Source organism: Calonectris borealis, chromosome 3 (genome assembly GCF_964195595.1).
Source record: "Calonectris borealis chromosome 3, bCalBor7.hap1.2, whole genome shotgun sequence".
Taxonomy (NCBI): domain Eukaryota; kingdom Metazoa; phylum Chordata; class Aves; order Procellariiformes; family Procellariidae; genus Calonectris; species Calonectris borealis.
In genome coordinates this window covers 74,804,332-74,829,064 of record NC_134314.1, presented here as the reverse complement: position 1 = coordinate 74,829,064, position 24,733 = coordinate 74,804,332, and the positions used below count along the sequence as shown (strand labels likewise).

The following is a 24,733-nucleotide window of genomic DNA, read 5'->3' as shown; positions in this document are numbered from 1 at the left end:
TTCACAACTCTTGTCAGACCCACTTCTTTTGGAATCATCATTTTTAGCTTGGACACAGCCCAAAATTGTTAAAGCTGTACATGTGTGAGTGAGGGGATGGGGGGGAGGTATTCCAGCACTGAACTTGTCCTTATTCAAAGCAGAAATTTTTCATTAAGGAAAAGAAGAAAAGGATAAAGAACTTAGGCACGTCTCCATATACCAAGTGTGTTTGTTAGACCACACTTCTCTATTTAAAATTCAAGCTGCATGTTAAAGCTGCAAACTTTGTACTACAACTTGTCATATGCAAGACGGTGTAAGAGCTTTTAGTCTGCATACTTTATTTTTTGACAGATAACTAACAGAAAATGGAACAGTATTATAAGAAAACATAAGAATGGCTTTCAGTCTAAAATCATATCCCTGAAATTGCCAACTCTTGACTGATATTGCATTAATGCCACTCTGTGCCTTGTAATATATTTTTTGCAAAAATGAAAATAACCTGTGCAGGTTCAAAAATTCCATTAAGGTAATGTGAGGTTTTAGTAATCTTTTATTCCCCTTCCCAAATTCATTTTCCAGCCCAGAGTAACTGATTTTGTGTCAGTCTAATACAAGGTCACACTAAAATCCAAGTAGGTTCTTCTTGCTAAGAAGAGACGTGTACATTCCTGCTCAATTTTACCCCTGTCTGTGGCGTCTGCATTATAAAGTGCCCGGCTCTTACTGCTTCTTACTCTCCTGATTCTTCACAATCCTTTTTTATGTTCTTCCTTTGCAAGAACTGGGATATGAGAAGGAATTGTTTCCTAGTGAATTTGAAATTCACCCCTTTTCTAAGCAACTCTTCAATTAGTAGCCGATTGCCAACCAATGGAACTGCCTCCTGCTTGGAGCTCCATCGAACTCAGTGGCAAGAGTCCCTTTTCCCATGTGATTCAGTGGAGCTCTGCAGTGGCACTGACATTATCTGAGCACGCATATTTGCAAGACCGAGGTCTAAATACAGCTGTAAATATGCACTTCTTTAGATCATCTTTAACTAGAGAGATCCCAAAGACTCAGTCAAGAAAAACAGACATCTAGAGAGTAATTCTAGCACCTCTTTCCTCTGTGAAGTGCAGAGAGAGTTGAAATTTTGCATGTTTGAACCTCAAAAGGGAAAAGAAAGAAATAGATATGTCTTTCTCTTTGCCCACAACCAAGCATCCCAGTTTTATTTACGGCTGATACTTTGCTTACCTTTCATTCCTAAAGCACATACAGATTAGCGATACTCATTATAAACAAGAGATTTTTTTCCCCAGAGACTGAGACAATCCAGTAGAGAAAAACAAGGCAGTAACTCCCAGTTCTGGAAAACAGAAGATGCTGTGTGATTTTCAGCTCCAGTGCTGATTTCTGGTTCCCAGCCCTCTTTCTCTTGTCCTTTTTTAAACAAAGCCCCCCACTTTCTCATCTTAAGAGGCCAGGCTGTAGGTCCAGCCTCTTTTGTCATTCTTCATGTCTGTGCACTCTCCAATTCGTTCTCCCATCCTTGCATGTTTCCTACTAAGAAATCACCACAGTTAATCACTGCTTTGCACAAGCCACATTCTGTGGGTTAAAGAAGGAACAGAATAATTAGCAGTAAGGGATCTGCACACATCAGGTCCAACACATGGAAGGCAATGATGGAGGCAGGGAAGCTGAATGTTTATTGTAGCAGTGTTTTATGCTTCCTTGGGAAGTTCTCTCCTACTTGCCTAGGGCGAGGAAGTAAATTTTGTGCCTGAGCTGCTAACTTTTCCTGACAGTGTCACTGGGCTGGGTAATATAAATAGTTGAACCAGTGCTTACAGTTAACTTATGACATACCGGTTCGGTTAGTTTGAGCATTTCTACTGATTACTTTAGAGCTCCCAGCAGGGGCTGTACTGCAACGAACCTGTATGTAGGCACCAAGCGAATATTAAAGACATCTTGAAAAATGGCTGAAAAACACACCATCCAGATGCCGATATGTGCATCTTTAGCAGACCAAAGCTTGCCATCTTTGATGTGCAGTTCTTCCTGGACACACAACTTTTTACCCGCAGTTTTATGTAGGCAATCAGTAATTGTGTGGCCATCAGAACTGTCATTTTCCATGATTCTGCTGCAAATCCTACAGTATTTGGTGTTTCCATGAAACTCTAGTCCCTGATGTTAAGGGATGACATGAATATTTACAGAAGCAGAAGGAGAAGGGCAAGGTAAATTTTTATCCTTCATGTTGCAGGATAGTGACTCGCTTTCTCTTTTTTCCCTTGCAGGTATGACATCATGAACCTGCAATACATAGAGCCCAACCGCTACGACTACGTCCTCATTGGGACGTGGCACGAAGGCGTGCTCAACATCGACGACTACAGGATTCAGATGAATAAGAGTGGGATGGTCCGATCGGTGTGCAGTGAGCCTTGCTTGAAGGGCCAGATTAAGGTGTGCCTCAGACACTTACTTTCTGCTATAGAAATGTGAATAACCAGTCAGTGTTTTTTCCTTAAACCCAAGCAAGCTTCTTTCAAGCCAAGGGATAGGACTTCCTTTTCTTCAGGAAAGGCAAAGTATAGAAAGACTCCTAGATTAACATCTTGCTTTTACAATCCCATATACAGGCCCATGTTTTCTAAAATTGCCCTTTGTAGTGATGCAGAATCTTCTACTGTGACAGGATTTGAATTTCACCTTATGCAAGAAAGAACAAGATTTCCACTTAGTCATTGCCTACAACATTCAGTGGCTGGGATTCACTTGGGGGCTGCTCCTGAAAATAACGTGACCCATGGGAATCCAGTATTTTGTTCCAGCAATAACACCTGTAAGAAAAAGGAAAAAAGAAAGCTTATTTGTGTCTCATATTCACAACAGGAGGTATGGAAACACAAATGAAATCACTCTGTGTTTACCAAACAGTAGCACTTGTATCAAGCTACAAATAATTTGCCACCTGCCATGTCTGGATGACATAAAGATATGTTCCACCACTATCAAAATGGTATGGATGCAGTAAGTTTAAAATGGCAAGAAGCCCATTCAGGAAAATCACCTTAGAGCAGACCTTCCTTTCTAATTTCACTTAATAAGCACATTTGCAGCTTTTTAATTCTATATTGCTACTCTAAGCAATAAGTGATTGATGATTTGGCAAAGACATAGTGACATACTCCAACAATCTTGGAGGGGAAACATTATCGGTATTTACTACCCTCCAAAACATCTTTTCCCTGTTTTTGAGATTGTGCAGTTTGTGTATGTGTGTATATGTAAACACCATGCATACAAAATGCCAACTTCAGCTCCCATTGAAGTCTATTGGACTCTCTCCACAGACTGCAGGAGGAAATGTTAACAAAAAAAGCCCACAAAGCCAGCATTCAGTAAAATAAACATTTTTTATTTCACCACTGCAGTTAGCTCTGCATATAGATGGATAGGAAGATCCTGGAGAGAAGGCTGGATTCCTCCTTTCCGGCAAACAGAGCCAGAGTCTTTGTTGGAGCCCCATGAGCTGGAGATATCCTTAATCTTTCTTTCAGCCTCAGCATAATGAAATTAGGAGTCAAAATGAGGAAACCATCTTTTGAACATTGAATCATTACACTTAGCAGCCTTCACAGCAGCGAAAGATACAGCTTTCAGGGACATCCGTCTCCAAAAGAGCTGTTCCGAAGCATGCTCTTGGTCACTGCATATTGGTTTTATTTTCTACTAGGACCCATTACATCCTTTTAGCAGTGTATTTTTTAATTTGCTCTTATTTGAATTACTATTTATACTAGTGTAATGAGCCCCAAAGAGACTTCCACGTAAATTGGAATTTATGTGTGTGCACATGTGCTTGTGTGTATATATATATATCTATATCTATATCTGCATGAATCACTCTTTGTTCTAACCTTTGACTTTGTTTACTGCTTTTTACTATGCAATAGATAGGAAGTGTGGGCTTAGCTACTTGTCCTGACCTGAACCATCTCTGAGATTAAACCTCTTCTCAAGTTTGATTGAAAATGTAACACTCACCATGCCTCTGTACCAAAGGGAAAATGGTTTTATACTTTTAACTCAGAACTGCTCCCCCCTAAACAAAACAGAGTTGTCCCCAGAGATTATCCTTGAACTCCTAAGCACAAATTTTAATATGCAGGGGTAGATGATATAGAACCAGGATTCATGTTTTCTGGTTGTTTGAAATGTGCCATACACAGGAATCCTGCCATATTTTAAACAGTGCAGGTGGTATCTGTTTGCTGGGGGGAGGCCTTCTGTGTTGTCTTATAGAGGATCATAGCTGAGGATGTATTTTGCATTACAGGTGATCAGGAAAGGAGAAGTGAGTTGCTGCTGGATTTGCACTGCTTGCAAGGAAAATGAATTTGTTCAGGATGAATTCACATGTAAAGCCTGTGAGCTTGGCTGGTGGCCGAATGCTGACCTGACAGGTAGGGATGTGTCCCTCCAAACAGGGCACAAGGAGAACAGTGTGTGGTGGAGAGTAAGGTGGCAGCATGCAGAGATGTTAAAGGTACATATTTAAACACACATCCCAACACAGCTTAGGGTGAGTGAGGAGTGCTGTATCTTTTGGCTCAGCTCAACAGCAGTGACAATAAAGACAGCAAGATTTCTACCAAGAAGAAATGACATTGTCTGTTCTTCCCCTTCAGTTAGCATAAGCATTGATAAAGCTGTTAGGACTACTAATGAACTTAGCAGCATTTGCTGCAATTTTAGCAGTGATTATCACAAGAGCTCAGTGCATCCTTGTCAGGTTGACTCGATACTCTTTCTGATCGTTCTACCATGCAGTTAGTAATACTTTATCTGGCATTTTAGGCCGTTCAGTAACTGACTACCAAACTTTCATTTGGTATAAAGATTATTCTCCCTGCACCCGCCAGCAAGAGGAACATCAATGAAATCCTAAGAAAGGCTGGCAGAAGAAAGGGAAACAGCTAGAATTGGTCTCCCCTGTGTATATGCTTTGGATGAGTTGTATGCTATGGCACCTTTCTGTTATTTTGTACCTATCAAGGTCAACCTCCACACCTGCTCTGGGCTTTGCAGTAACCATTGCCCCAAGAAAATAGATTTAATGCACTGAGAAGCACCACCTTGACCTTGGGGTTTGCTTTGTATTACTGTAAAAGACTACTGGCACCTGTGCCCCATGCTGTATCCACAAAGGTTGGCTGCCAGTATTCAGCAGAGCATCATTCCTAGTCAGAGAAACAATCTGACTACCTAGCTGAAGATCAAATGTGCAACTTATCACATCTTTGTCCTTTAATATGATGGCTGGCAACTAGATGTTGCTGCAGCATTTAACACATAGACGAAGTACTCAAACCTTGATTAAATAGTTCCAAGAGATACTGTTAAGCTAGTCACTGAAGCCAAGTGAGCTTTCAGAGGATTTATTTTGAGAGGGAAAGCTGGCCACTTCTCCAACTAAAAATATATTATTAATCACAATAAACTGGGAAAATTGACCCATAGTCTATCTTGGTTTTCTATGGAAAATAAGCTATAGTCATGTCCTAGATGTGTGTGTATCTGTCTATATCCCACACCTCTCACCCCAAAGCCCCCTGCCCCGCTGTGCAACTGAACCTACTTTAAACAGATTTGTCAGGATACAGAAATCTCGGTGATCATTCAATTCCTTCAAGTTTCATGGAAGTGGGTTGTAGGAAGAGGAGTTCTTGAACAATACCTTCTGTAAAGGCCCCAATTCTGGAAAAAACATCTTGTGTTACTAGACACCAGAAAAACTACAGCACCTTTCATAAATGTCCTGACCATTGGAAAAGCTCATATTCAAATCCCACCTCCTAGGACACCAGTGTCTGCTAATTTTAATAGACAACGGGGTTCTGTTAGTCTTGGAGGTTCACAGAATTGTTTGTGTCTACTATTCAGGGAAGAAAACTGGGACTTCTTTTTAATCAATAAGGCAGAACAAGAACATAGCAAGAGATCAATGTGCACTTGAGCGAATATGGTTCAGTGTTACCAGCTGCCCAAAATAGCTCAAAAGGGGGCATGTCAAAATGACAGGCACTGCTGAAAGGAGTTGAGGAAAGCATCAGTGCTGGAAAAAATCGCAGGGACATGTTGCAATCTATTAACTTTTAATGAAATCAGTAGATGACCTGCTGATTTGTGTTTCTTCTCAGCAAGGAGACTGGACTGCTGCTGTTCTAAAATCACAGTAGCATCAGCCAAATGACAGCATAGCCATCGACTGATTTCCTAGAGAACATCAAAATGGCAATCTGCTTCTGCACAGCTTCTTCATTCTGTCTTATTGAGGAAAAAACTTCTTTTTTAAACCCCTGCATTTCATTTACTTGAATTGCAGTACAAAGTACAAAGTTGTGAAAAGAAGCTGATGCCATCCTAACCTTTAGGGAGATTGAGCTAGATAAACTCTGGCTCTTGAACTTTGTGGGAGTCACCATTGGTACCATTTAATTTGGAATTCTCTTTTCTTGCCAGGACTTCTCCCATCAAGTGTGTTTTTATAGCTTGCTTTTGTGTTGTATTCATACCCTGCCAGTCACCATAGCATCCAGACGCAGACGTTAACATCTCACATTTCAGATTGTTTTTCCCTTTGCCTTAAATCTTAAATGCTAAACATGCATGCAGTTTTAGCCCCATTTTCCATCACAGATGGAAGCTCTAAAATCCTTAGTCCCTTTAGGAAACTTGAAGCCCATACTAACAATTTCCTAAGACATGCTTTTCAAGGTGCTCATTCTCTCCATTTGAAAGCAGTCTCCGTTGCTCAGCAATCCTTTCCTGACATTTTAATTTCATATTTAAATGTACAAATTTTTTTTTAGATTGTTTCCCCTAAATATGTGTTCAGTGAAGTGGAGTCAACAGGCACGAAGGATTTCTCACCACAGATGATAAAAACTGACCTGACAAATAGTCACTAAAACCAGTATCTTAAGGCCTTGTGCCAAGAGGAAGAGATATCTTTTATAGTATCAGAATCTAACATAAGAAGAATGAATGTCAAGCTAGTAAACCCAGTTTACATAAATCATCTTAAATAAGCAATAAAACAGATAGGACAGGAAATTTTATAGAGTTATTATGAAATGAATCATAAAGGTTTGGGGCCATCAGTTACCTGGGATGTGTTAAGGACCTCAGAAAACATCCTGGATTGTCTTATTGGCCTTGCAGTATGAATATAATTTAAAAAAAAAATTTAAAAATCAATTAGCCTTCTGCTCTAGGAAGTGATTCATGGTTAAAGGGCAGGGAAAATAGTAGATGAAAGCTACCAAACAGCTTTTCACTATAAACTTTTAATTGTGAAGCTATTGCCACTAATTCTCTGATTTTTTGAGGTTTGGGTTAGTTGTTGTGGGGTTTTGGGGGATTTTTGTGTTGTGTTTTTGTTTTTTTTTTAAACCTGTAAGTACACCATTTCCTGGGTATCCTCCCCCAGTCTCAACAAGGTTCCCTAGCCTACTTTCTCCTAACTGGGAAATGACCCACCTTCACAGGTGCTGACAAGCAACAACTGTTTGCTGATAAAAGCAGTGCAGGCAGCCTTTTGCAATGTTTGTAGCATATGTGGCTCTTGAGGCTTGCTGGTGCTCAGGAATTACACTGATTTAACGAAACAGATTTCTAAGACCTTACAAAGGATAAGCTTAAAGCAATTGACAGCTTAACTACCATGCTGAATCAGGTCTAAGGCTTTGAAAATATCATTTAAGATGGAATAATATGAGTATGGCTTGATGTTGCTAAGCTTAAAGCCCACGTTGGAACTTAACCCTTCCAGCAACCACAGACTGGCTTCTGTAGAGTTTTGCATGTATTAATCAACGAGCAGGAGCTTCTGATTCTTAGTCTTTTATTAAACCAAAGAAGGAGCCAGCTTCCACTCAGGGCTGTTGCGGTCAATGGCCAGAGGTTCCCACTTCTAATAAAAAGCTTTTCCTTCATATTTCACTATAAAAATACTGTTTGGAAGAACGGGTTCCCTCACCTGTCTGAGTCTTGAATAGACCACTTTGAGCAAAACAGAATTCCTTTTCTTTACAAAATAAGACCTCCAGTTGCACATATTATTATTTCTATTGTTTTTTGATGTTACAGGTACCTGTAACTACAGCATTACCTGTAGTTAAGTCAGCGCAGTACTCTTAGAGACAAAGACTACAGAATTATAAGACATTCTTTCAGTTCATGTGACATTGGCAGACATTAAAAATTCAAGCAGAAATTTTCCATGTCAGGACTTTGCCTCAGGCTGATTTTTTTTAATTTCAACAAAAAACATTCTTTCTTCTTCTATTTTTCAAAATGAGGTTACAGTAAAACTGTTCAAGCCTGACCCAGACCTCTGCTTATTTCTTCTGTATTTGGAAGGAAGGACTTCACATTTTGGTAGAGGTATCAGTTGATAATTTTGTGTCACCCTGTGGAAGATACATATAAATTGAGCAAAAATGTGGGCCTCAGAAGCTTTTAGTTCACAGAGGTTGGTTTCTGCAGGTATACTCCATACTGAGGAGGAAGGGGCTGAGCATGACTTTTGCTTATCGCAGTATCAGGGCCCTTGCTAAGATTTAGCAGCAAAACTGAGAGGAAAAAAGTGCCTCTCTTACAAGGTTGCTGACACTACCGCCTTTTCCCTGCTCTTCTCAGCCACGTCCAACAACCCAGACAGGCAGAGGTGATGAGCAGCTGGTCCAGGATGTGAAAAGCTGGACCAGCAATGTTCACAATGGAGACACTGGGTAGAGAGGTGACTGGCTAGGAAAAAAATGAACTGGAAGGGGAACTGAGACTGGGACGGTGAGGGACTGGGAGGAAAGACACTTGAGAGGTGGGGGAAAGGCACAAAAGGGGAGCTGGGTCCAAGGAGGAGGACAGAAACAAGAAGTCGAAGAGGCCATGGATACTTACCTTGGGATACAGAAACATGTTAAAAGCATTTTGGCACTATTAAGTCAAGAGCAGAAATTAGGAAATGCCAGAATGAAGGTTTTCAGTAACTCAGCTTCACAACCGTAACATCCTATTAACACAGAGGATTTTATTTTCTCTGTAATATTTATTGCTGGTATTACATCATCAGCACAGTGAGGAAGGTAGCCAGAGACTCCTTTAACTTGAGTGTGGGAGAGAGCAGTTAAGTACCATCTTAACCGATACCTATGTTTGCACATCTGTATTAGTCATAAAGGAGAGCCTTTCCAGTTATTTTTGAAGGCATGCATATTTTGTGGGTTTGACTTTTCCATAAGAATGAAATTACATTATTTAGTGGAAAACAATGAGCAGAGGGTTTGACAAAATGAGAATAAGGTAATGCTAAGAGAAAAAAAGCAGAAATATACTAAGAAGGTACAGTATCTATGGTGCAGTTCCATTACAACTTTGGATTTGTTACTGTTTTTCTGCCTATAGATCTCTAATTAATTTCTATTATTTATAAAATCACCCTCACAAAAATGTAGTGGGACAAGTTATAGTGATTTTGATAAAGATTAAAATAAGTCAGTCTGAGGAGGTCAAATTGTAACAATCTTTTCCCTGCTGAAATGAAGGGATGGTGCTGAGTTTGTCTGGGTTCTGTTCCCAGCTCTGCCTTTGATATGCTGGGCTTGTCAGCAGGTATCTCAAGAAAAACTACTAAAACATTTTCAAACCTCATTTCCCTTTGCAGCATCATGAACAAATGTTTGGGACACCCAAAATTGATGGCTGTTTTTTGAACATATTTCATCCAAACTTTTCCATGCTGCAGTTCACTCCTTTCTAAAATGATTTTAATAATCCACGGCACATAGGCATAAGCTAATGTTTGGATTATATTGGGAGCCAGAAAAAAAAGTTCTTTCTTCAAGCAGCTACCTTTCTAACACTCTGTTTCTTTTCTGTACACTGCAGGCTGTGAACCCATCCCTGTAAAGTACCTCCAGTGGAGCAATATAGAGTCTATTGTGGCTGTGGTCTTTTCCTGCCTGGGGATCCTGGTCACCATGTTTGTCACCCTTATCTTTGTGCTCTACAGGGACACCCCTGTTGTCAAATCCTCCAGCCGGGAGCTCTGCTACATTATCCTTGCTGGCATCTTTCTGGGTTACGTCTGCCCTTTCACCCTTATAGCTAAACCCACCACAACATCCTGCTACCTCCAGCGCCTTCTGGTGGGTCTCTCCTCTGCCATGTGCTATTCTGCCCTTGTGACCAAAACCAACCGCATTGCACGCATCCTGGCAGGCAGCAAAAAGAAGATCTGTACTCGCAAACCACGTTTCATGAGCGCGTGGGCCCAAGTGGTCATTGCCTCCATTTTGATCAGCGTGCAGCTGACACTGGTGATCACGCTGATCATCCTGGAGCCCCCGATGCCCATCCTCTCCTACCCCAGCATTAAGGAAGTTTACCTTATCTGCAACACCAGCAACCTAGGCGTCGTGGCTCCTGTGGGCTACAATGGACTCCTCATCATGAGCTGCACGTACTATGCCTTCAAGACTCGCAATGTGCCTGCCAATTTCAATGAGGCCAAGTACATTGCATTCACCATGTACACCACCTGTATCATCTGGCTGGCCTTTGTGCCTATCTATTTCGGGAGCAACTACAAGATCATCACCACCTGTTTTGCAGTGAGCCTGAGCGTGACAGTGGCGCTGGGGTGCATGTTCACTCCTAAGATGTACATCATCATCGCCAAGCCTGAGAGGAACGTCCGCAGTGCCTTCACCACCTCAGATGTGGTGCGTATGCATGTCGGGGATGGCAAGGCACCTTGCAAGTCCAACACTTTCCTCAACATATTCCGGAGAAAGAAGCCAGGGGCCGAAAATCCAAAGTAAGTGATTGACTGCAGGTACACATCTATCTGTATATGTCCCTCTCTTTGCCATCCTCTCTTGGTTGACCGTAGTCTGCTGAATAGTAAGGTATGTAACAGTTTTTCATCTCACGTGTAGCAGAAAAGGTGGAAATGATCCTTTAGATCTAAGCCTCAGATGGATATTGACATGTTGCTTCTTATTTTCTCTCCTGCTCGAAAGGCAGCCCTGTACTCAACTCCCTCTACCTCTGGGGCAGGTCAGGCAGTGGCAGAGTAACCAAGCTCCATTTGCAGCTTCTCCCATCTCTCCGTGCATGTGACGGGGATCTCACGCCCCTACGTTCAGTTGCTGTGCATTATGTTCAAACTGAGGTGCTATTGCAGCCTTTTGGGAAAGGGGACCAGAAATCTATGTCTGAGTGGTTGTAAATCACATGTACTTGTCTAAGGCCCCTGGGATGTGTGTGTGAAAGCTGGGGATTGAACACTAGTTTTTAAGGTAGTGTTTTGTGACAGTCCTCATGATTGTGATCCAAAAGCACTCTTCATACTATCCCTATGCTCTATTTAATATTCAGAATTATAAGCAATACCCTTAATCTATCGTTAGTGTAAACTTACCCATGTTCTCAAACCCAGTGTTGGTGTGAAAGTTGCAGAAGCCAACTGATGGTGAAAATGAACTTGCATCCACATCTGTTGAACCTGTTATTTTCCTTGCTAATAATTAAAAGCAACCCAGCTGCAGAAGAAGGGGAGAGAGAACTGTTACTTCAAACAGCATCTTCCTGTGAGCATCCGTCTGAACATTTGCATTCTTTATTATCTTATTGCTTTTTAATCTTTAAAGAAGCACCATAGGGCTAGACTTGAGCTTAGATTATTTTTGTCCCAGTTTAAAAAAATTGTTAAAATAATAAAGAACCAGTGAAGTCTACATTTCTGAGCTTCCTGATAGAATTAAAACTCAGTGAATTTTCAGCTCTTTGGGATCTGTAGGTTTCTCTGAGTCGCTCGAGTTTCGATTCAGTTTGCATAAGAACCATTTTCGTATGTCCTGGAGATGGAACGGATAAGGATGGAGGTAATACCATAGAAAACCCATGCTGTGATCAATTTTGCCTTTATGCTACTTCAACCTCTCCTCTGCTAATCCAGTGAATTCCAATTCCTAAACAGAAAAGTGGCATCCATCTAAATTAAATTGGTGTGCAGATATAGTTAATTGAGTTAGTTTTAAAAATGGAAACCAGTTTACATTTACAAGGCCTAGTCAAACTTATATAAGCCTTGATAAAGCACTCACATGCAATGTTGTGCTGTTAGTTTAACTAGTATATCTTGGGGACTAGAGCAAGACAAGCCACTTTTTCTTCCTCCTTCCTAAAGTAGAGCAAAAGAATTAACCAGGGAATTCTGATAACACAGGACCTATTAGTCAATTCAAAACCTTCAGCTACATCTGGTGCTGACACAGAGGTCAGAAAGTCCTCTTGGAAAATGTCTGTCCCAGCTGCATTACCAACAGAGTTTCATTGAACATAAATTGTTCAGTAACACTGGTCTTCACTTCAATAACAAAGCACGCTGCCTTTACTGATCTGCTGCATTCTAAAGATACCATGTGCAATCATGATGGTTTGAACTCTACCTTACTTGGTTGAATTAAACTATCAGCAATTACAGCCAGCACTGTTTTAAATAGAGCTGGTTGGGAACTTTCCAGTGGAACACGTTTTCCATCAGAAAATTCCAGCCTTTCCAAATCTTTCATAGAATTGGGCTTTGATGGTAGTGATCCTCCCTGGGCCAGGGGGACTTTCTTTTTTTCCCATGGAGGGATGAAGGCATTGGGAAAGTGTGAGGGAATTTTACCCCAACAGCCATTAGTTAAGGCACTCACTTAGGTTAAGAGCATCTCCTTCACTTCCCAGGTGAACGCCCTATAACCGGACTATGCACTGTCCCAGGGCAAGTCTCCTCCTTTCTCTCTGTTCTTGACCAGCAATCTGTCCTGGAACAGAGAAAAAAATCCCGATGCAAACCCTAGAGAAATGCCTTGTATTATTCTGTGAGAGAGCTTGAATCTGGGTCTGAGAGATCCCTCGCGAGTGTCTTCAGTACCGAGCTACTGTCAGTCTCTTCCTCTTGTCAAATGAATATTTAAATATGTATAAAAAATGGAACAGCTCATCAGGAGAGATGGAGAGAGAGTATCTGCTCTTTTTATTGAAGCTTGTGGGGGTATTTATTGGTAGAGTTTGCTGCTTGATGATATTATGAGATCCTGGCTGTTACAGGTTGATGACATAGCAGCATTCTTTAGGAGAGCCTTTTTAATTTTTTTTTTTTCCAGCTGTGAGATTGTAACTTTTGGATATGGATCTTGCTGTGATCATTAACCTTGTTCTTGACCACAAATGTTACTTTGGTCTATGAGGGTCAATCAGCTTGAAGAGTAGCACTCCTGTACAGTGCCTGTACAATGGCTTCCCTGAGGAAGCAATACTCCTTTCTGTACTACGTGCAGAAAAAATAACCAGTGACATTGAAGATGCTGGTCTTGAGAAGGGTTCAGGAAACACCTTCTCCAGCCACTGCTTCAAATGGACCCTACTCAATGTGAAGGAGGCTGAAGCCAGGCCTGCAGCCTGCAGGTCTGTTGTGTTGCTTTTCACACATACTTCAAACAGACTTTAAGCCACACAGCAAGGCTTACCTCTTTCCCATGCTTCTTGTGGGCTGCAGTGGCATGAGAAGGATCAGTGTTGCAGAAGGGACCACAGGAGATGATAAGTTCGTTGTGCATCTTTGGGTAATTAGCTCCAGATTTGGCAGTGATGCTTAGCTGCTGCCTCAGTCTTCACATACAAATGATTTTAAATTTATGATTGAGACCCCAGGTCTGGACACCATTCTAGTGCATTTTGAATCAGAGTAAGTAAGGATTCAGTTGTCAACATAAGTTGTGTAGCAAAATCTGAGTTGATAGGAAGGCCAACTAACAAGACTCACTGAGTGGCCAGGACTCCACAATAATGCTTAAGCCACCTGCTTCCCCCCTTGTAATTTTAATGTATTTGCATTCAATTATTTTTCCTCCAGCTGTCTGCCCTCAGAAATGAATGGCTGTTTTTAAATATCTCCAAACAAGTCCTTTTTATTTATCTTTCTAACATGTTTTGGCAGTCCATGCCTCTAAGCTGCTCTCACAGGCATCCACTCTAAGCAGTGTCCAGGCAGTCACCGGGGCCAAGGATCTCTCAAAATGGCTCTATTTTATTCCAATACAAAGTGTCGGGCAATGCAACATCCCCTAGTACCTTCTCCCTGCTTCCTTTACAGAAGCCTGTTCCTGTTCTGCATCCTCTCTCCCTCCGTACTGGGTCCCTACATACAGGTTTTTGACTGGGAATCAGATTTCTCAGCTACCTCTAGTAACATGTGTCTGTTCCCTTACCAAGGCTTAAGGAACCATCTGCTTTTTTGTCTTGCCAGTTACAAAATTATCTCCAGGTATTCTTAAGTTAGTCTTTCTCTTTAAACGGACTTGCCGAGTTGCCGTTTCATCTTGAGCAAGCTGTGCTGACATGCTGTGTTTTTCTGGGATTCATTTCACTTGGCGACTCACAGTCCACCAAAGCTTTTGGGCTCCTCAGCTCCTTCATTTTCAAAGCCTCCCACAGACACACAGTGAGTGGAATCTTAGCATGAGTACGTCCAGAAGGCAGGACATTTTGTTTCACTGTTTTTTCGTGGTGGTGGGAGGAGGCAAATGCACAGTGCAGCATGGCAAGGGCTGGAGCTTCCAGAAACAGAGCGTAAATGCTCAGCATGTTCAGTTGCAGTCATACAAATGCAGATCTTTTACAGCCTCTCACTTGATCCAACCTGAGTGCCTCATCATAGGAGGAGATGCTCAGGAGTATTCCCTCTTCCCGCTCTCACATTACTGCTCCATGCAGTCAATATGCCCTCTTTAAGTGGGGGGATATGGAGGCAAGGGGGGAGGGGAGAGAAGTGTGAACAGAAGACATAAAACCACTTTTAATGTAAGTAAAACAATGGCTTTTGTCCTGACCCCTGCAGGCTAAAGTGTGTGAAATCGAACAAAACCAATCTCAACCTGGCACAGCTGCACAGGGAATATTTCACCCTGTCTGGTTGAAATGCATCAAAAGATCTGAAACAAGAAGGTTCAGTGGAACGTGCAAGGAGGATTAATAATAACTGGTCACCATTGTACCTTCTCCCATATAAGAGAAGCTTGTTAAGCTCCTGCACTTCAGGACACAAGCTCAATCTAAGAAGTCTACCATATATTTAAGAATTTTCTTTGATCCTGAATTGTGTCACCTAGCCTGCAGCATGTAAGAATTATCTTTAAATGCTTGTTGTACACATTACTGTCTCGTGTAGTTTTATCTTCTTACAGCATTGCCAAACCAGTATAGAGACAATTGATGAATCTGATAGGAAATGGTAAGCTAGCTTGCTTTGCAATTTAGAAAATTGATGCAGGGGGTAAACTTCTCATGTCCTGTAGTAGTATTGCATACACAATAAGACAGCCCTTTATTTTTACCGTTACAGACCTTGGAAAATACCAAATTCCAAGGCATTTTCAAGAAGACCCTTAAACCTGCTAGGCCTGCACAGCCATCCTCCTGAGGCTTACCCCAGAGGGGAAAGGCATATTAGGGAAGAGAGTTTTGAAACAGCAGAAAGGTTGTAAGCTCGTGCAAGTGGGAAATAATACAAAGATTAAAAAGAAAAAGAAAAGATAGTAGGAAAAATTTTATAGGACAGGTTAGGTTGTTTATTTAAATAATTTCTTTGTCATTGTATATCTGATCTGTCCATTAACCTAGCAATAAAATGTTGACGTTCAGGCCCTGGTTTTGGTGCTGACTCTGTAGAGCAGTGGCACCGTGGGGTGCAAGGCGCAGTGCTGGTCCCTGCCTGTGCAGCTCCCAGCTCCCAGCTCCCCATCAGGGCATGGGGCTCCACAACCACAGGGCACTCGGTTCGCCCTTGCGTCCCACCCAGGGCATGTCATGGAGGAGTCTGCTTCCCTCGCAGTGCGGAGGAAGATGTCGCAGCTCTGGCGTCGCTCCCCGGTGCCACAGCTGTCACAGGGAAGGCAGGTGGCACCCTGGTCTGGCCCGACTCATCTCCCCATCGCAGCCCTCCCTGGCGTTTGCCTAGCTTCTGTATGCAGTGTAGTCCTTCACCCTTTGCTGAGGTTGCAGTGCATTTTTGGGAAAGCATCTTGTATACTCACAAGGATAGTTGAAGATTTTAATGCCAAACATCTCTCTCTCAGCAGTTGGTACGTTTGCTGCCTTTGCTGGGCTATTTACTGGGCTTAAACCATTAATGATTTTGACACATAGCCCTGTGACCGGTAACAGCTCTTACCCAGTTCTCTCAAGTATGTGATGTGTATTTCAAATAAGAAAATTCAACAAACTCAGTCAAGCTCTTCAGTGCTTGTCAGTTTTTTGATTTAAGTGAGTATTTAAAACTCCCAGAAGACAGTTACATGTTTCCAAAGGGACTCTTACAATTGATGTTAAAGAATTGGAAAGAAACACAAAATAAGAGTCTGAAATTTAATAATCCAATAGCAATCTCTTCTAGCCCTACTGCAGCATTGTCCATTAAATTTGAGCTATGTAATTATATCTAATATTGCCCCCTGTAGCCTTGAATTTGCATTTGCTTTAATAGATATGACGTAGTTCTGCCCCATGCACCAAAAAAGGACAGAATAGGTGATAAATAACTCTGAGATGTCAATTCCACACTTACATACTTTCTAGTTTTTTAAATGAATACTAAAATTCATATTTATTTTAGAAATAGGCATGGCAAATGTATATACCAAATTATATACCAAATTGTATATCTGCGTACATATGTGCAAGATATCCAGTCTGGAGATAGCGAATTTATTTTTTCTTTCTAATGAATAAGGCACTGTAAGTTTTCCTTGCGAATTATCCCAGCTAACGGGAGTCCCAGCACATGCATAACCAATCACATGTCACTCCTAAGGCAAGCTGAGGAGAAGGAGCGGGGACAGAGATACAATACGGTTGGGATGATTGTCATCAAGTACAAGCCAAGAGGTCTGGCAGTTTAGGCTTATTCCTCTGGGTTTCCTTCTGTGACCAAACAGACGCTGCCTGAGACGACATTTAAGAGAAATAAATTAGAAAAGCAATGAGGTTCTGCAGTGGCCTCCCAGTAAGCGCAGTGGGGATAAACCCCCCTCAGACAAAACCCAGGTTATATTGAATTAGTTTACAGGGCACAGTACCGGCACCCTGGGCTCCCACCCAGACTTCTGCTTCTTTGTCACCAGTCAGAGCCACATTTTATTTGGACGGTCCCTTTAGGTGAAAGGGCTGCTGTGTAAGGTTTTATATAATTTCCTCCCTTTCTCAGAAGCTCCCAGTCCAGGGCAGTTTTGCCCCTTTCTTTTCATGGATGTTCAGAACTCAGTTCTCCCCGGGGATTTTGTCAGGACATAAACCCAAGGAATGGTCTCTGAGTGCAGCCTGGTTCTTAGCAAAGGACTCCCAGAGAACTCCGCTTTACAGCTCCTTCTCTTGTTTTGCTGCTCTCAAGATGCTGAATCACAAAATGTTGTTTTACTTTTGGGCACTGCTGTAGCACCAGGCAGCTTTGTATAATGAATCTCAATACTTAAACACAATGACGCATAGATACACAATCACATCAGAGGGGAGCTTTACAGTTATGTACCACAACCCCTGCTTCCTGACTGAAGGGAAGCAAAGGCAGTACTACAGAAATCCTGGGGAAGGCTAGTATCTTTCTTGGCATAAAACAAAGGAATAAGGACACCACTTGTAATTTAATTTCTTGCTTGACTGGATCACTTATTACATTTCCTTGCATTTTTGTATTTGTATCTATTATTTATTGCATTTTTATTCTGAAATGTGGTCATAACAATCCAGTTAGGATGCTACAAAAATACACCAACTCAAGTGAGTGATACAAACAATTGCATTGACATGTAGGTATAAGCAAATCATGTTTATCTGCTTGGCACCATAATCTCACATTGTTTTGGTTAGAATTCTCTCTGTGAGAAAAATAAGGAAGAAATCTTTTCCTTTTAAGAGTGTCAGGTAAATAAATAGGTGTTGAAGGTTGCATCCAGATAAGCACCTAAAAACCTGGATATTTCCTTATATTACATATAGAAGTCAGACTCCAACTTTCATAAGCACATACTTAGGAAAAAAAAAAACCACCAACCCATGTTTAAGGGGGAGTGGTCTGAAATATAATTTTAAAATGCATAACAGCCATTTATTTATTTAATTCAGCATTTTAAAATGGAAATGGAATAAAGAACTAAAATACAAGTGTTCTAGAGGTTACTTTAAGATTTTTTTTAAGTCAAGAATGCATTTTACCTCCTTCCTATCCTCAAAGGTGTGATGTTTCAGCCCTGTGCCTCAGTTATTCACCTCCGCTCAGCAGAAGCAGAGCTGTGACATTTCATGAATACATGATAATTCATGTACAAATACTTGCTAGAATAAACACGCAAGATATTTTGCAAGTGTTTATTCTGCAGGGATCTCTGAGCCACCTTGTGATTTCATACATCTTTGAGCTAATTTAGAGGTGAACAAAAATTTGGGTACTGAAGGATATCATGTGGATCTCTGATATTCTCTGTAGAAGGATAAGGCTATAAAACAACACAAGCACTATACACATCTATATACAGTTAATACAAGGGTTTGGTTTTTTCCTCAAATTAAGATGTAGACAGAAAAATATTCTTGATTCATCCCAGCAATTCAGTGCGAAGTTACTAATGTGAAATGCAGAACCACTGCTAATTTATTTAATCCTTTTTCATGCTTAGGGACACACAAGCACATAAGAGCCCAAGAAGAGGACAGCACTCTTGAATGTCATCTCTTTCACTGATGTGAAAGGCATCTTGCATTCTGGCTTCTCCACCGAGCTTATCCCTGTCTGCGATGAGCACTGCCCTTTGCTCAGGGATGCCCCACAAAACAAAACACTGCAAGCCAAGCTGCAAATGCTGCAAGCATATGCTGACAGAGCACCTGATTTTTAGCAAGACTCTGTAATTCATGGGTGAATCACACCCCAAGAGGGAGAAGATGGTCCATCCCTGTCAGGGGACTGTAGACCCTGTCAGAAATTAAATTGGCCGAGCAGGGGTTTATCCTGATTATACAGTGTTAGTCTCAGTCCAGCATTGCTCTATGTTTTATTAGAGAAATACCTTTGAAGCCCTTGGTGGATGACACTAGCACATATGTTTTGTTTGCTGCGGGAAGAGGCCCGCACATTGCTCTGTCAGTTGATCAGTAATGTGTTTCAAAGCAAATTTGTCAGGATGATGCCTGCTATCACCAAGGCACAAAGACCTGACTATTCTGACTTATATCATCCCTGTAATTTGGGAATGGTCTCCACAGCTCTTCCCTATGCTAAGGAAGGATTTGAAAAGATTTCTCACCAGCAGTAGCTCAGGTTAGCTCCCCCCAACTATTTGTGCTCCCAGAGCTGGGAGTATTTTTGACAATGGGAGTTTTACTAAACTTTGGAAACAAAAGGCAAGCAGTTTCAGCTTACATATGCCTCAATAGCATGAACCACTGCTGACTGCACTAGCCTTTGTGAGACCACAAGCTGCACACCTTTGTGCCTTAGCATCATCAGCAGCTGAGTTCCAGTTGTTACAGGGACAGGACACAGCACACTAGCCAGGCACCTGCAGAAGCCCATTTTTCTTAAAAAAAAACCAAATTCAGACACATTAATTTACAAACACCTGTACTACCTCCTACAATATTTAATGCTATCTTAATTTTTCCATTCTTCACATTACTTTCGTAGAACACAGAAGAAGATGCAGAGGCTGGTGCTGGATACAGTGTGTGGCAAAGCAGAGGCTAACTTCTGGTGCACTACTCAGTCCAAAATCTGGATGCATTCTTTGCTAAATGCCTGTCCCACAGATGTTTTTGTAATGGAGCAACTTTCTTTCTTCCCTTTAGTTTTGTCTAAGGTGATTTAAGAGTTTGTAAAGGGAAGAGCGAGGAATTTCAAAATCTCCATCTTCGCTTCCTGCTTGACTGTGATTTTTTTTAGCTAGTATGGTTTGATGCTTTTTTCACCTGTCTTCTGACACTGTTTTCCATCTGTCCCAAATGCACTGAGTACTATTCACACCCAGAGCAGAGATCGGACCACATTCTCCTCTGTTCTCCCAGTTCTTAGCTCTGTGCCCCAAGGACTCTGAATGGCCAAAATCAGCATTGCCAGATCTTTGTTTGGGGTGTCTAGACCCAGGTCTGAAAGTCTGCAGAACAGACTATGACAGATTTAATGTCCACACAGAAGACATCCACTATCAAAGAGTCACTAAAAATCATGACCAACGACAGAAGTTACGTTCTTTGCTATGCCAAAGGACTCTAAGAAACCACTTTAAGTGTGGGTTGAAAAGGAAAGTATATCATATCAATAGAACATCTGCCTCCACATTAAAGTTGTTAAAGACTATTTAATTTTGAAATAACAAGTCAGCTAATTCTTCAGAGCATATATGTGCTCTGGCATTCAGCCTCCCACACCTGACAAGCATAGGTTTATAGGCATTATCACTGTAAACAACAAACAATTGTGCAGGCTAGGAGTAATCACACAATTTGTCACTTTAAAGCCCACTTGAAAAGTAAAAGCTCCAGGTTTCTTATTACTACATTATAAACAATTTACCATTTCTAGCTTACTGCTTCAGTTATCTCTTAAGTTGTTTCCCCTTCTCTGCTCTGTGGTTCTTCTTTTGTGGTGTACAGGATGTGGTTTTCTTCCACCCTGTAAAATTAACCTTACAGAGAGGAAAAAAAAGAAAAAAAGTGGATTATTGTCTGCTGGATTGTCCTTGAGCCAGATCTCAAGGTCAAATAAACATTAATGTCAGCACCAGAGAAGCTGTTCCTGCTGCCCCTGGTTTGGGGAACAGGGGTTGTCCCTTTCAGCAGGAAATCATTAGATTAGCTCAGCTGTGTTGCAGCACCACAGCCAGAGATGTCAAAGCTGATCTTAAACTCTAGCAAAACAAGTGCCCCCTGATCTGATTCTAGCAGCTCCTCACTAGTAGATGGTTTGCTGGTGTTTGCAGTTTCAGCCTCTGATCCATCCCAGGTATCCCCAGGGAATCACAGGCTCAGTTTAAATGCCCATCTGCAAGCCACCTTCTAGCTCGTATACCATCCTTCTCTTTACCCAGCATGGTGTTTGCAAACTACTAATTTTTCCTCATCCTTAGTGTGTTAAAGCCAGGAACTTCAGCTCTTGTTGCTTTCTTACTTCAAGCTCTTGTTATTCTTCCCCTCTACTTCCATGGAAAATGTCTTTTTATGTTCTCTTCTGCCCAGTTCTTTTCATGGCACAAGCTGGACCATTTCAGACGGTTCACTTCAGCCCATTTTGGCTGGCTTGCAAGCCTTGTATTCCCAGATCAAGCATTGTCTGGAAATTGGGACCTACTTCATTTTTTTGCATCCCACAGGCCCCCAAACCAGTCAACTAACCAGAGAGACAGCAGCAAAATACCCAAAAAACAACCAAACAACAACAAAACAGCAAATCCCAGAGCGTAAGCCCCCATGGAGGGATTATCTATCTTGAGCAGAATGACAAGCACTGACAAGGAGCTACGCTTGAAAGCGTAGCTGCAGCAGCACAGATGACCGCAAAAAATGCCCAGCAAGCAGATTAAGCGCATGGGTGGCATTAATCCCGCCGAGCCGTGGGCTGCGAGGGGTGGGCCAGCCGGTGCTAACCTGCAGTGCCGCCAGATCCCGCGCATGCCCCGAGTGGCAAGTTAACGCATGAGCACGCAGGGGCAAGCCAGCACCTCCGCAAGGGTCCTCGGGAGCTGATGTGTGCGCAGCGTGGGCTCAGGGGGGTGTAGAGGGTGCTCGCACGGGTGTGCAGCGGGAGCTCGCACGGGTGTGCAGCGGGGGCTCGCACGGGTGTGCAGCGGGAGCTCGCACGGGTGTGCAGCGGGGGCTCGCGTGTGTGTGCAGTGGGAGCGCGTGCGTGTGGGGAGTACAGGCTCCTGTGGGGTCCGAAGCACGGCCCCAGGGATCTCTGTACTCGGCACTCAGTGAGCAGTCCTTTCTCATTTACTTTCTCATATTCTCTGAAACCTAAGTTATACACATCTCTTAATCCTTAGGGTTATATAGTTATGTCAAAAATCTCTGTGCCACTGTCCTGGACAGCCAAGAGATTTGCCTGTGGCTACTTTGGGCTATCATAGCGTGTAAATCCACAAATGCTTTAAGCTGCCCTAAGCCAGAAATGACACCCTAAGCCTTCCTTTGCTCTGTACTGTCCCTTCACTTGTGCAGGGACAAGAGCCTGGACGGCCACACTGTGAACTGCAGCGGGGAACTGATAATTTTTTTTTTCCCCTTTCTTTTTCTGGCTTAGCTGTGACCCATATGAGTTGTCCCTGTCATTCCCTGCCAGCTGATTGAGCAATTGCACCAAGGGTTGTGCCAGGGCGGAGGGGCGGGTGGAGCAGCAGGAGGAGCAGCCGGGGAGGGCCGGAGCATGGCCCCGGGGAAGCAGCTGGCTCCTGCTGGCCCAGGGTGACCTGAAGTGCAGCCTTAGCTCTGTCTCTGCCGTGCAGCTCAGTGCCGGGTCTTTCTGGGCATCCTTCTGGGACTACGTTCTCCTTGGTGACTGTGACCCTTCTGTCCTCTTCGGCAGATGCTCACGCCTCAACAGAGAGAGTGTGTTGTGAAATCCCTCCTGCTCCTCAGTCCTCCACGGGTGAAAATTATTTGTATGTCTCACACCGCCTGGCAAGGGTGAATGACCCTATAATCTCCCTCCTACTTGCAGTGCTCTTTGCTCCACAGCTCTTAATGATTTCTTTCTCTCCAAAACCTGCCACTGCGCCATTGATTGGCATAATTAAGTTAAAACTCAGAGCAATTATTTCCAACCATCACTTCACTTGGAATTCAGGGCTTGTGTTTTAAAAATGAATTTGTACTGAAAACCTGTCCATCTTCCCAACTTCATCTGTTGGCTTAATGAAATATATTGCAGAAATCTTCTGTCAGATCCCGGCTCATACAAAAGGTATTGAAAATTCAGCTCCTCTTCCTACAGGAAAAGGACATGGCCTTGTGTCTTTTTATGTAGGTATCTTTTGATCCAGCCATGACAACCATACATAAAACCCGACATTTCAAGGACACAAACATCAGAAGATGAACATGCTTCTGCCTAGGAAGATGCTAGAAGATTTAGAGAGGCAAGAGGATTTGGGATGAGTGTTTAGTTGAGCACTTGACTGATCTGGTTCTACATATGAAGTGTGCTTACCTCCCCAGTCACCTGGCAGACTGCTAGAGGGTCAAGGAGGTGAAAAGCAGGCTGGAAAGTTTTTGGTGTTGCTGAGCACTCCCTCCTTGGGAGTGCGGAGAGCGGTCAGTCTGAATGCTGGAGCAGGAACTACTCTAGGATGTGATGGTAGTGTGCCACAGGGCACATGGCACAAGGCTTCTCCTTTTCTGTATTAAAGCTACGGGTTATACCTAAGTTCTTAAAAACTAGGGAATGATTCAGGGCTATCACTGTAAGCATCAGCGTGATGCTATCATCACTCCTCTTGAATCCCCTCCCCACCTTGCTTTCATCCTAATGTCATTAATGGTCAGTTGTGTCAGATTAGATTATATAACATTGGGGGCTGACTGTGAGGAGTGTGAAAGCTTTTCTTACAACTTGGACAATGTCTGGTGTGGAGGATCTCTGGCTGTGGCTTCAGATGATACGTAACACAGTGTCCTGCACTTCAGTTATCTTGGACGCCAGACAGATTCGTTCAATTTGTGTCTGTTTGGGAGTCTGGATGAGCAGAGAGAGTAATGCCAGAGCAGAAGGTGAATGTTTCCAGTTTCATAGCTGTTCAGATATAAAACATTAGATAGCAATTTACACTTTCCTACAATCCTGATTGTGTAGGAACACAATGCTGTTTGCCTTGTGGGATGATTCATTTACACTTAAGAGAAAAAGTAGTGTTAAAAGTGGCTTTTCCCTCAGATCCTTTATATTCCTCCCTGCAGATTTCAACAGGCCTGTTACCTACCCTGTTCTGAATGACTGGCTAGAAGCATTTTTCTGCTTCAAAGAACATAAAGTAAAGCAATTAATCCACTTCTTTCAGGAACCCCCTGCACTGCCACCCTCTTTCCTCTGCCAGACTCGCTGTTACTGCACCCAGGGGTTCATTAGAAAGCAGTGCAGACACTTTCATGATGGTATGCCAAGTCCTTGTTCAAATGCACAGAAGATACATCCTGCCTCTGGGCTCAGGACACAAATAACCACTCAGCAGGAATTACCCTTGAGAAGACTGCCCCAAAAATGACCCGTTAATCCTCATATTGTAAAGATGGGCAGGCTACCTCATTTTTTGGTAACCAGAGAAATGTATGTGAAGTGCCATCACTGCCTGCAAAGCTAGGAGGAAGAAGAGGGGATACATTGTCATAATTAAAAATAGAAGGAAAAAAGAGAGGTACAGAGATCTGGGGACTAATCCTGAATCAGGGCTCTGCAGTATTAGCACATACTACTAGTAAGACAAAGCAAGCCTACAAGGATACTTCACATTGAATGCTTCAAAAGCATTTATTATTATTTATGCAGTTGACAATGATTTGACAATTGCAAAATAATTCACTGAAGTATAATCAACACATGCACTACATTTCCCATAACACTATACATCCAAATTTCACTATAAATCCAAAT

General features: G+C 42.3%; 1 protein-coding gene across 2 annotated transcripts in view; it reads left to right on the top strand.

Moving 5' to 3' along the window:
• GRM1 (glutamate metabotropic receptor 1) overlaps positions 1-24,733 on the top strand; it is a 182,817-nt gene that overhangs the window by 142,494 nt on the left and 15,590 nt on the right. For both annotated transcript variants that reach the window (XM_075146214.1, XM_075146215.1), the window contains exons 5-7: positions 2,280-2,448; positions 4,325-4,451; positions 9,940-10,870. In XM_075146214.1, coding sequence (XP_075002315.1) covers positions 2,280-2,448; positions 4,325-4,451; positions 9,940-10,870 — 1,227 coding nt within the window. The remainder of the gene's footprint in view (positions 1-2,279; positions 2,449-4,324; positions 4,452-9,939; positions 10,871-24,733) is intronic.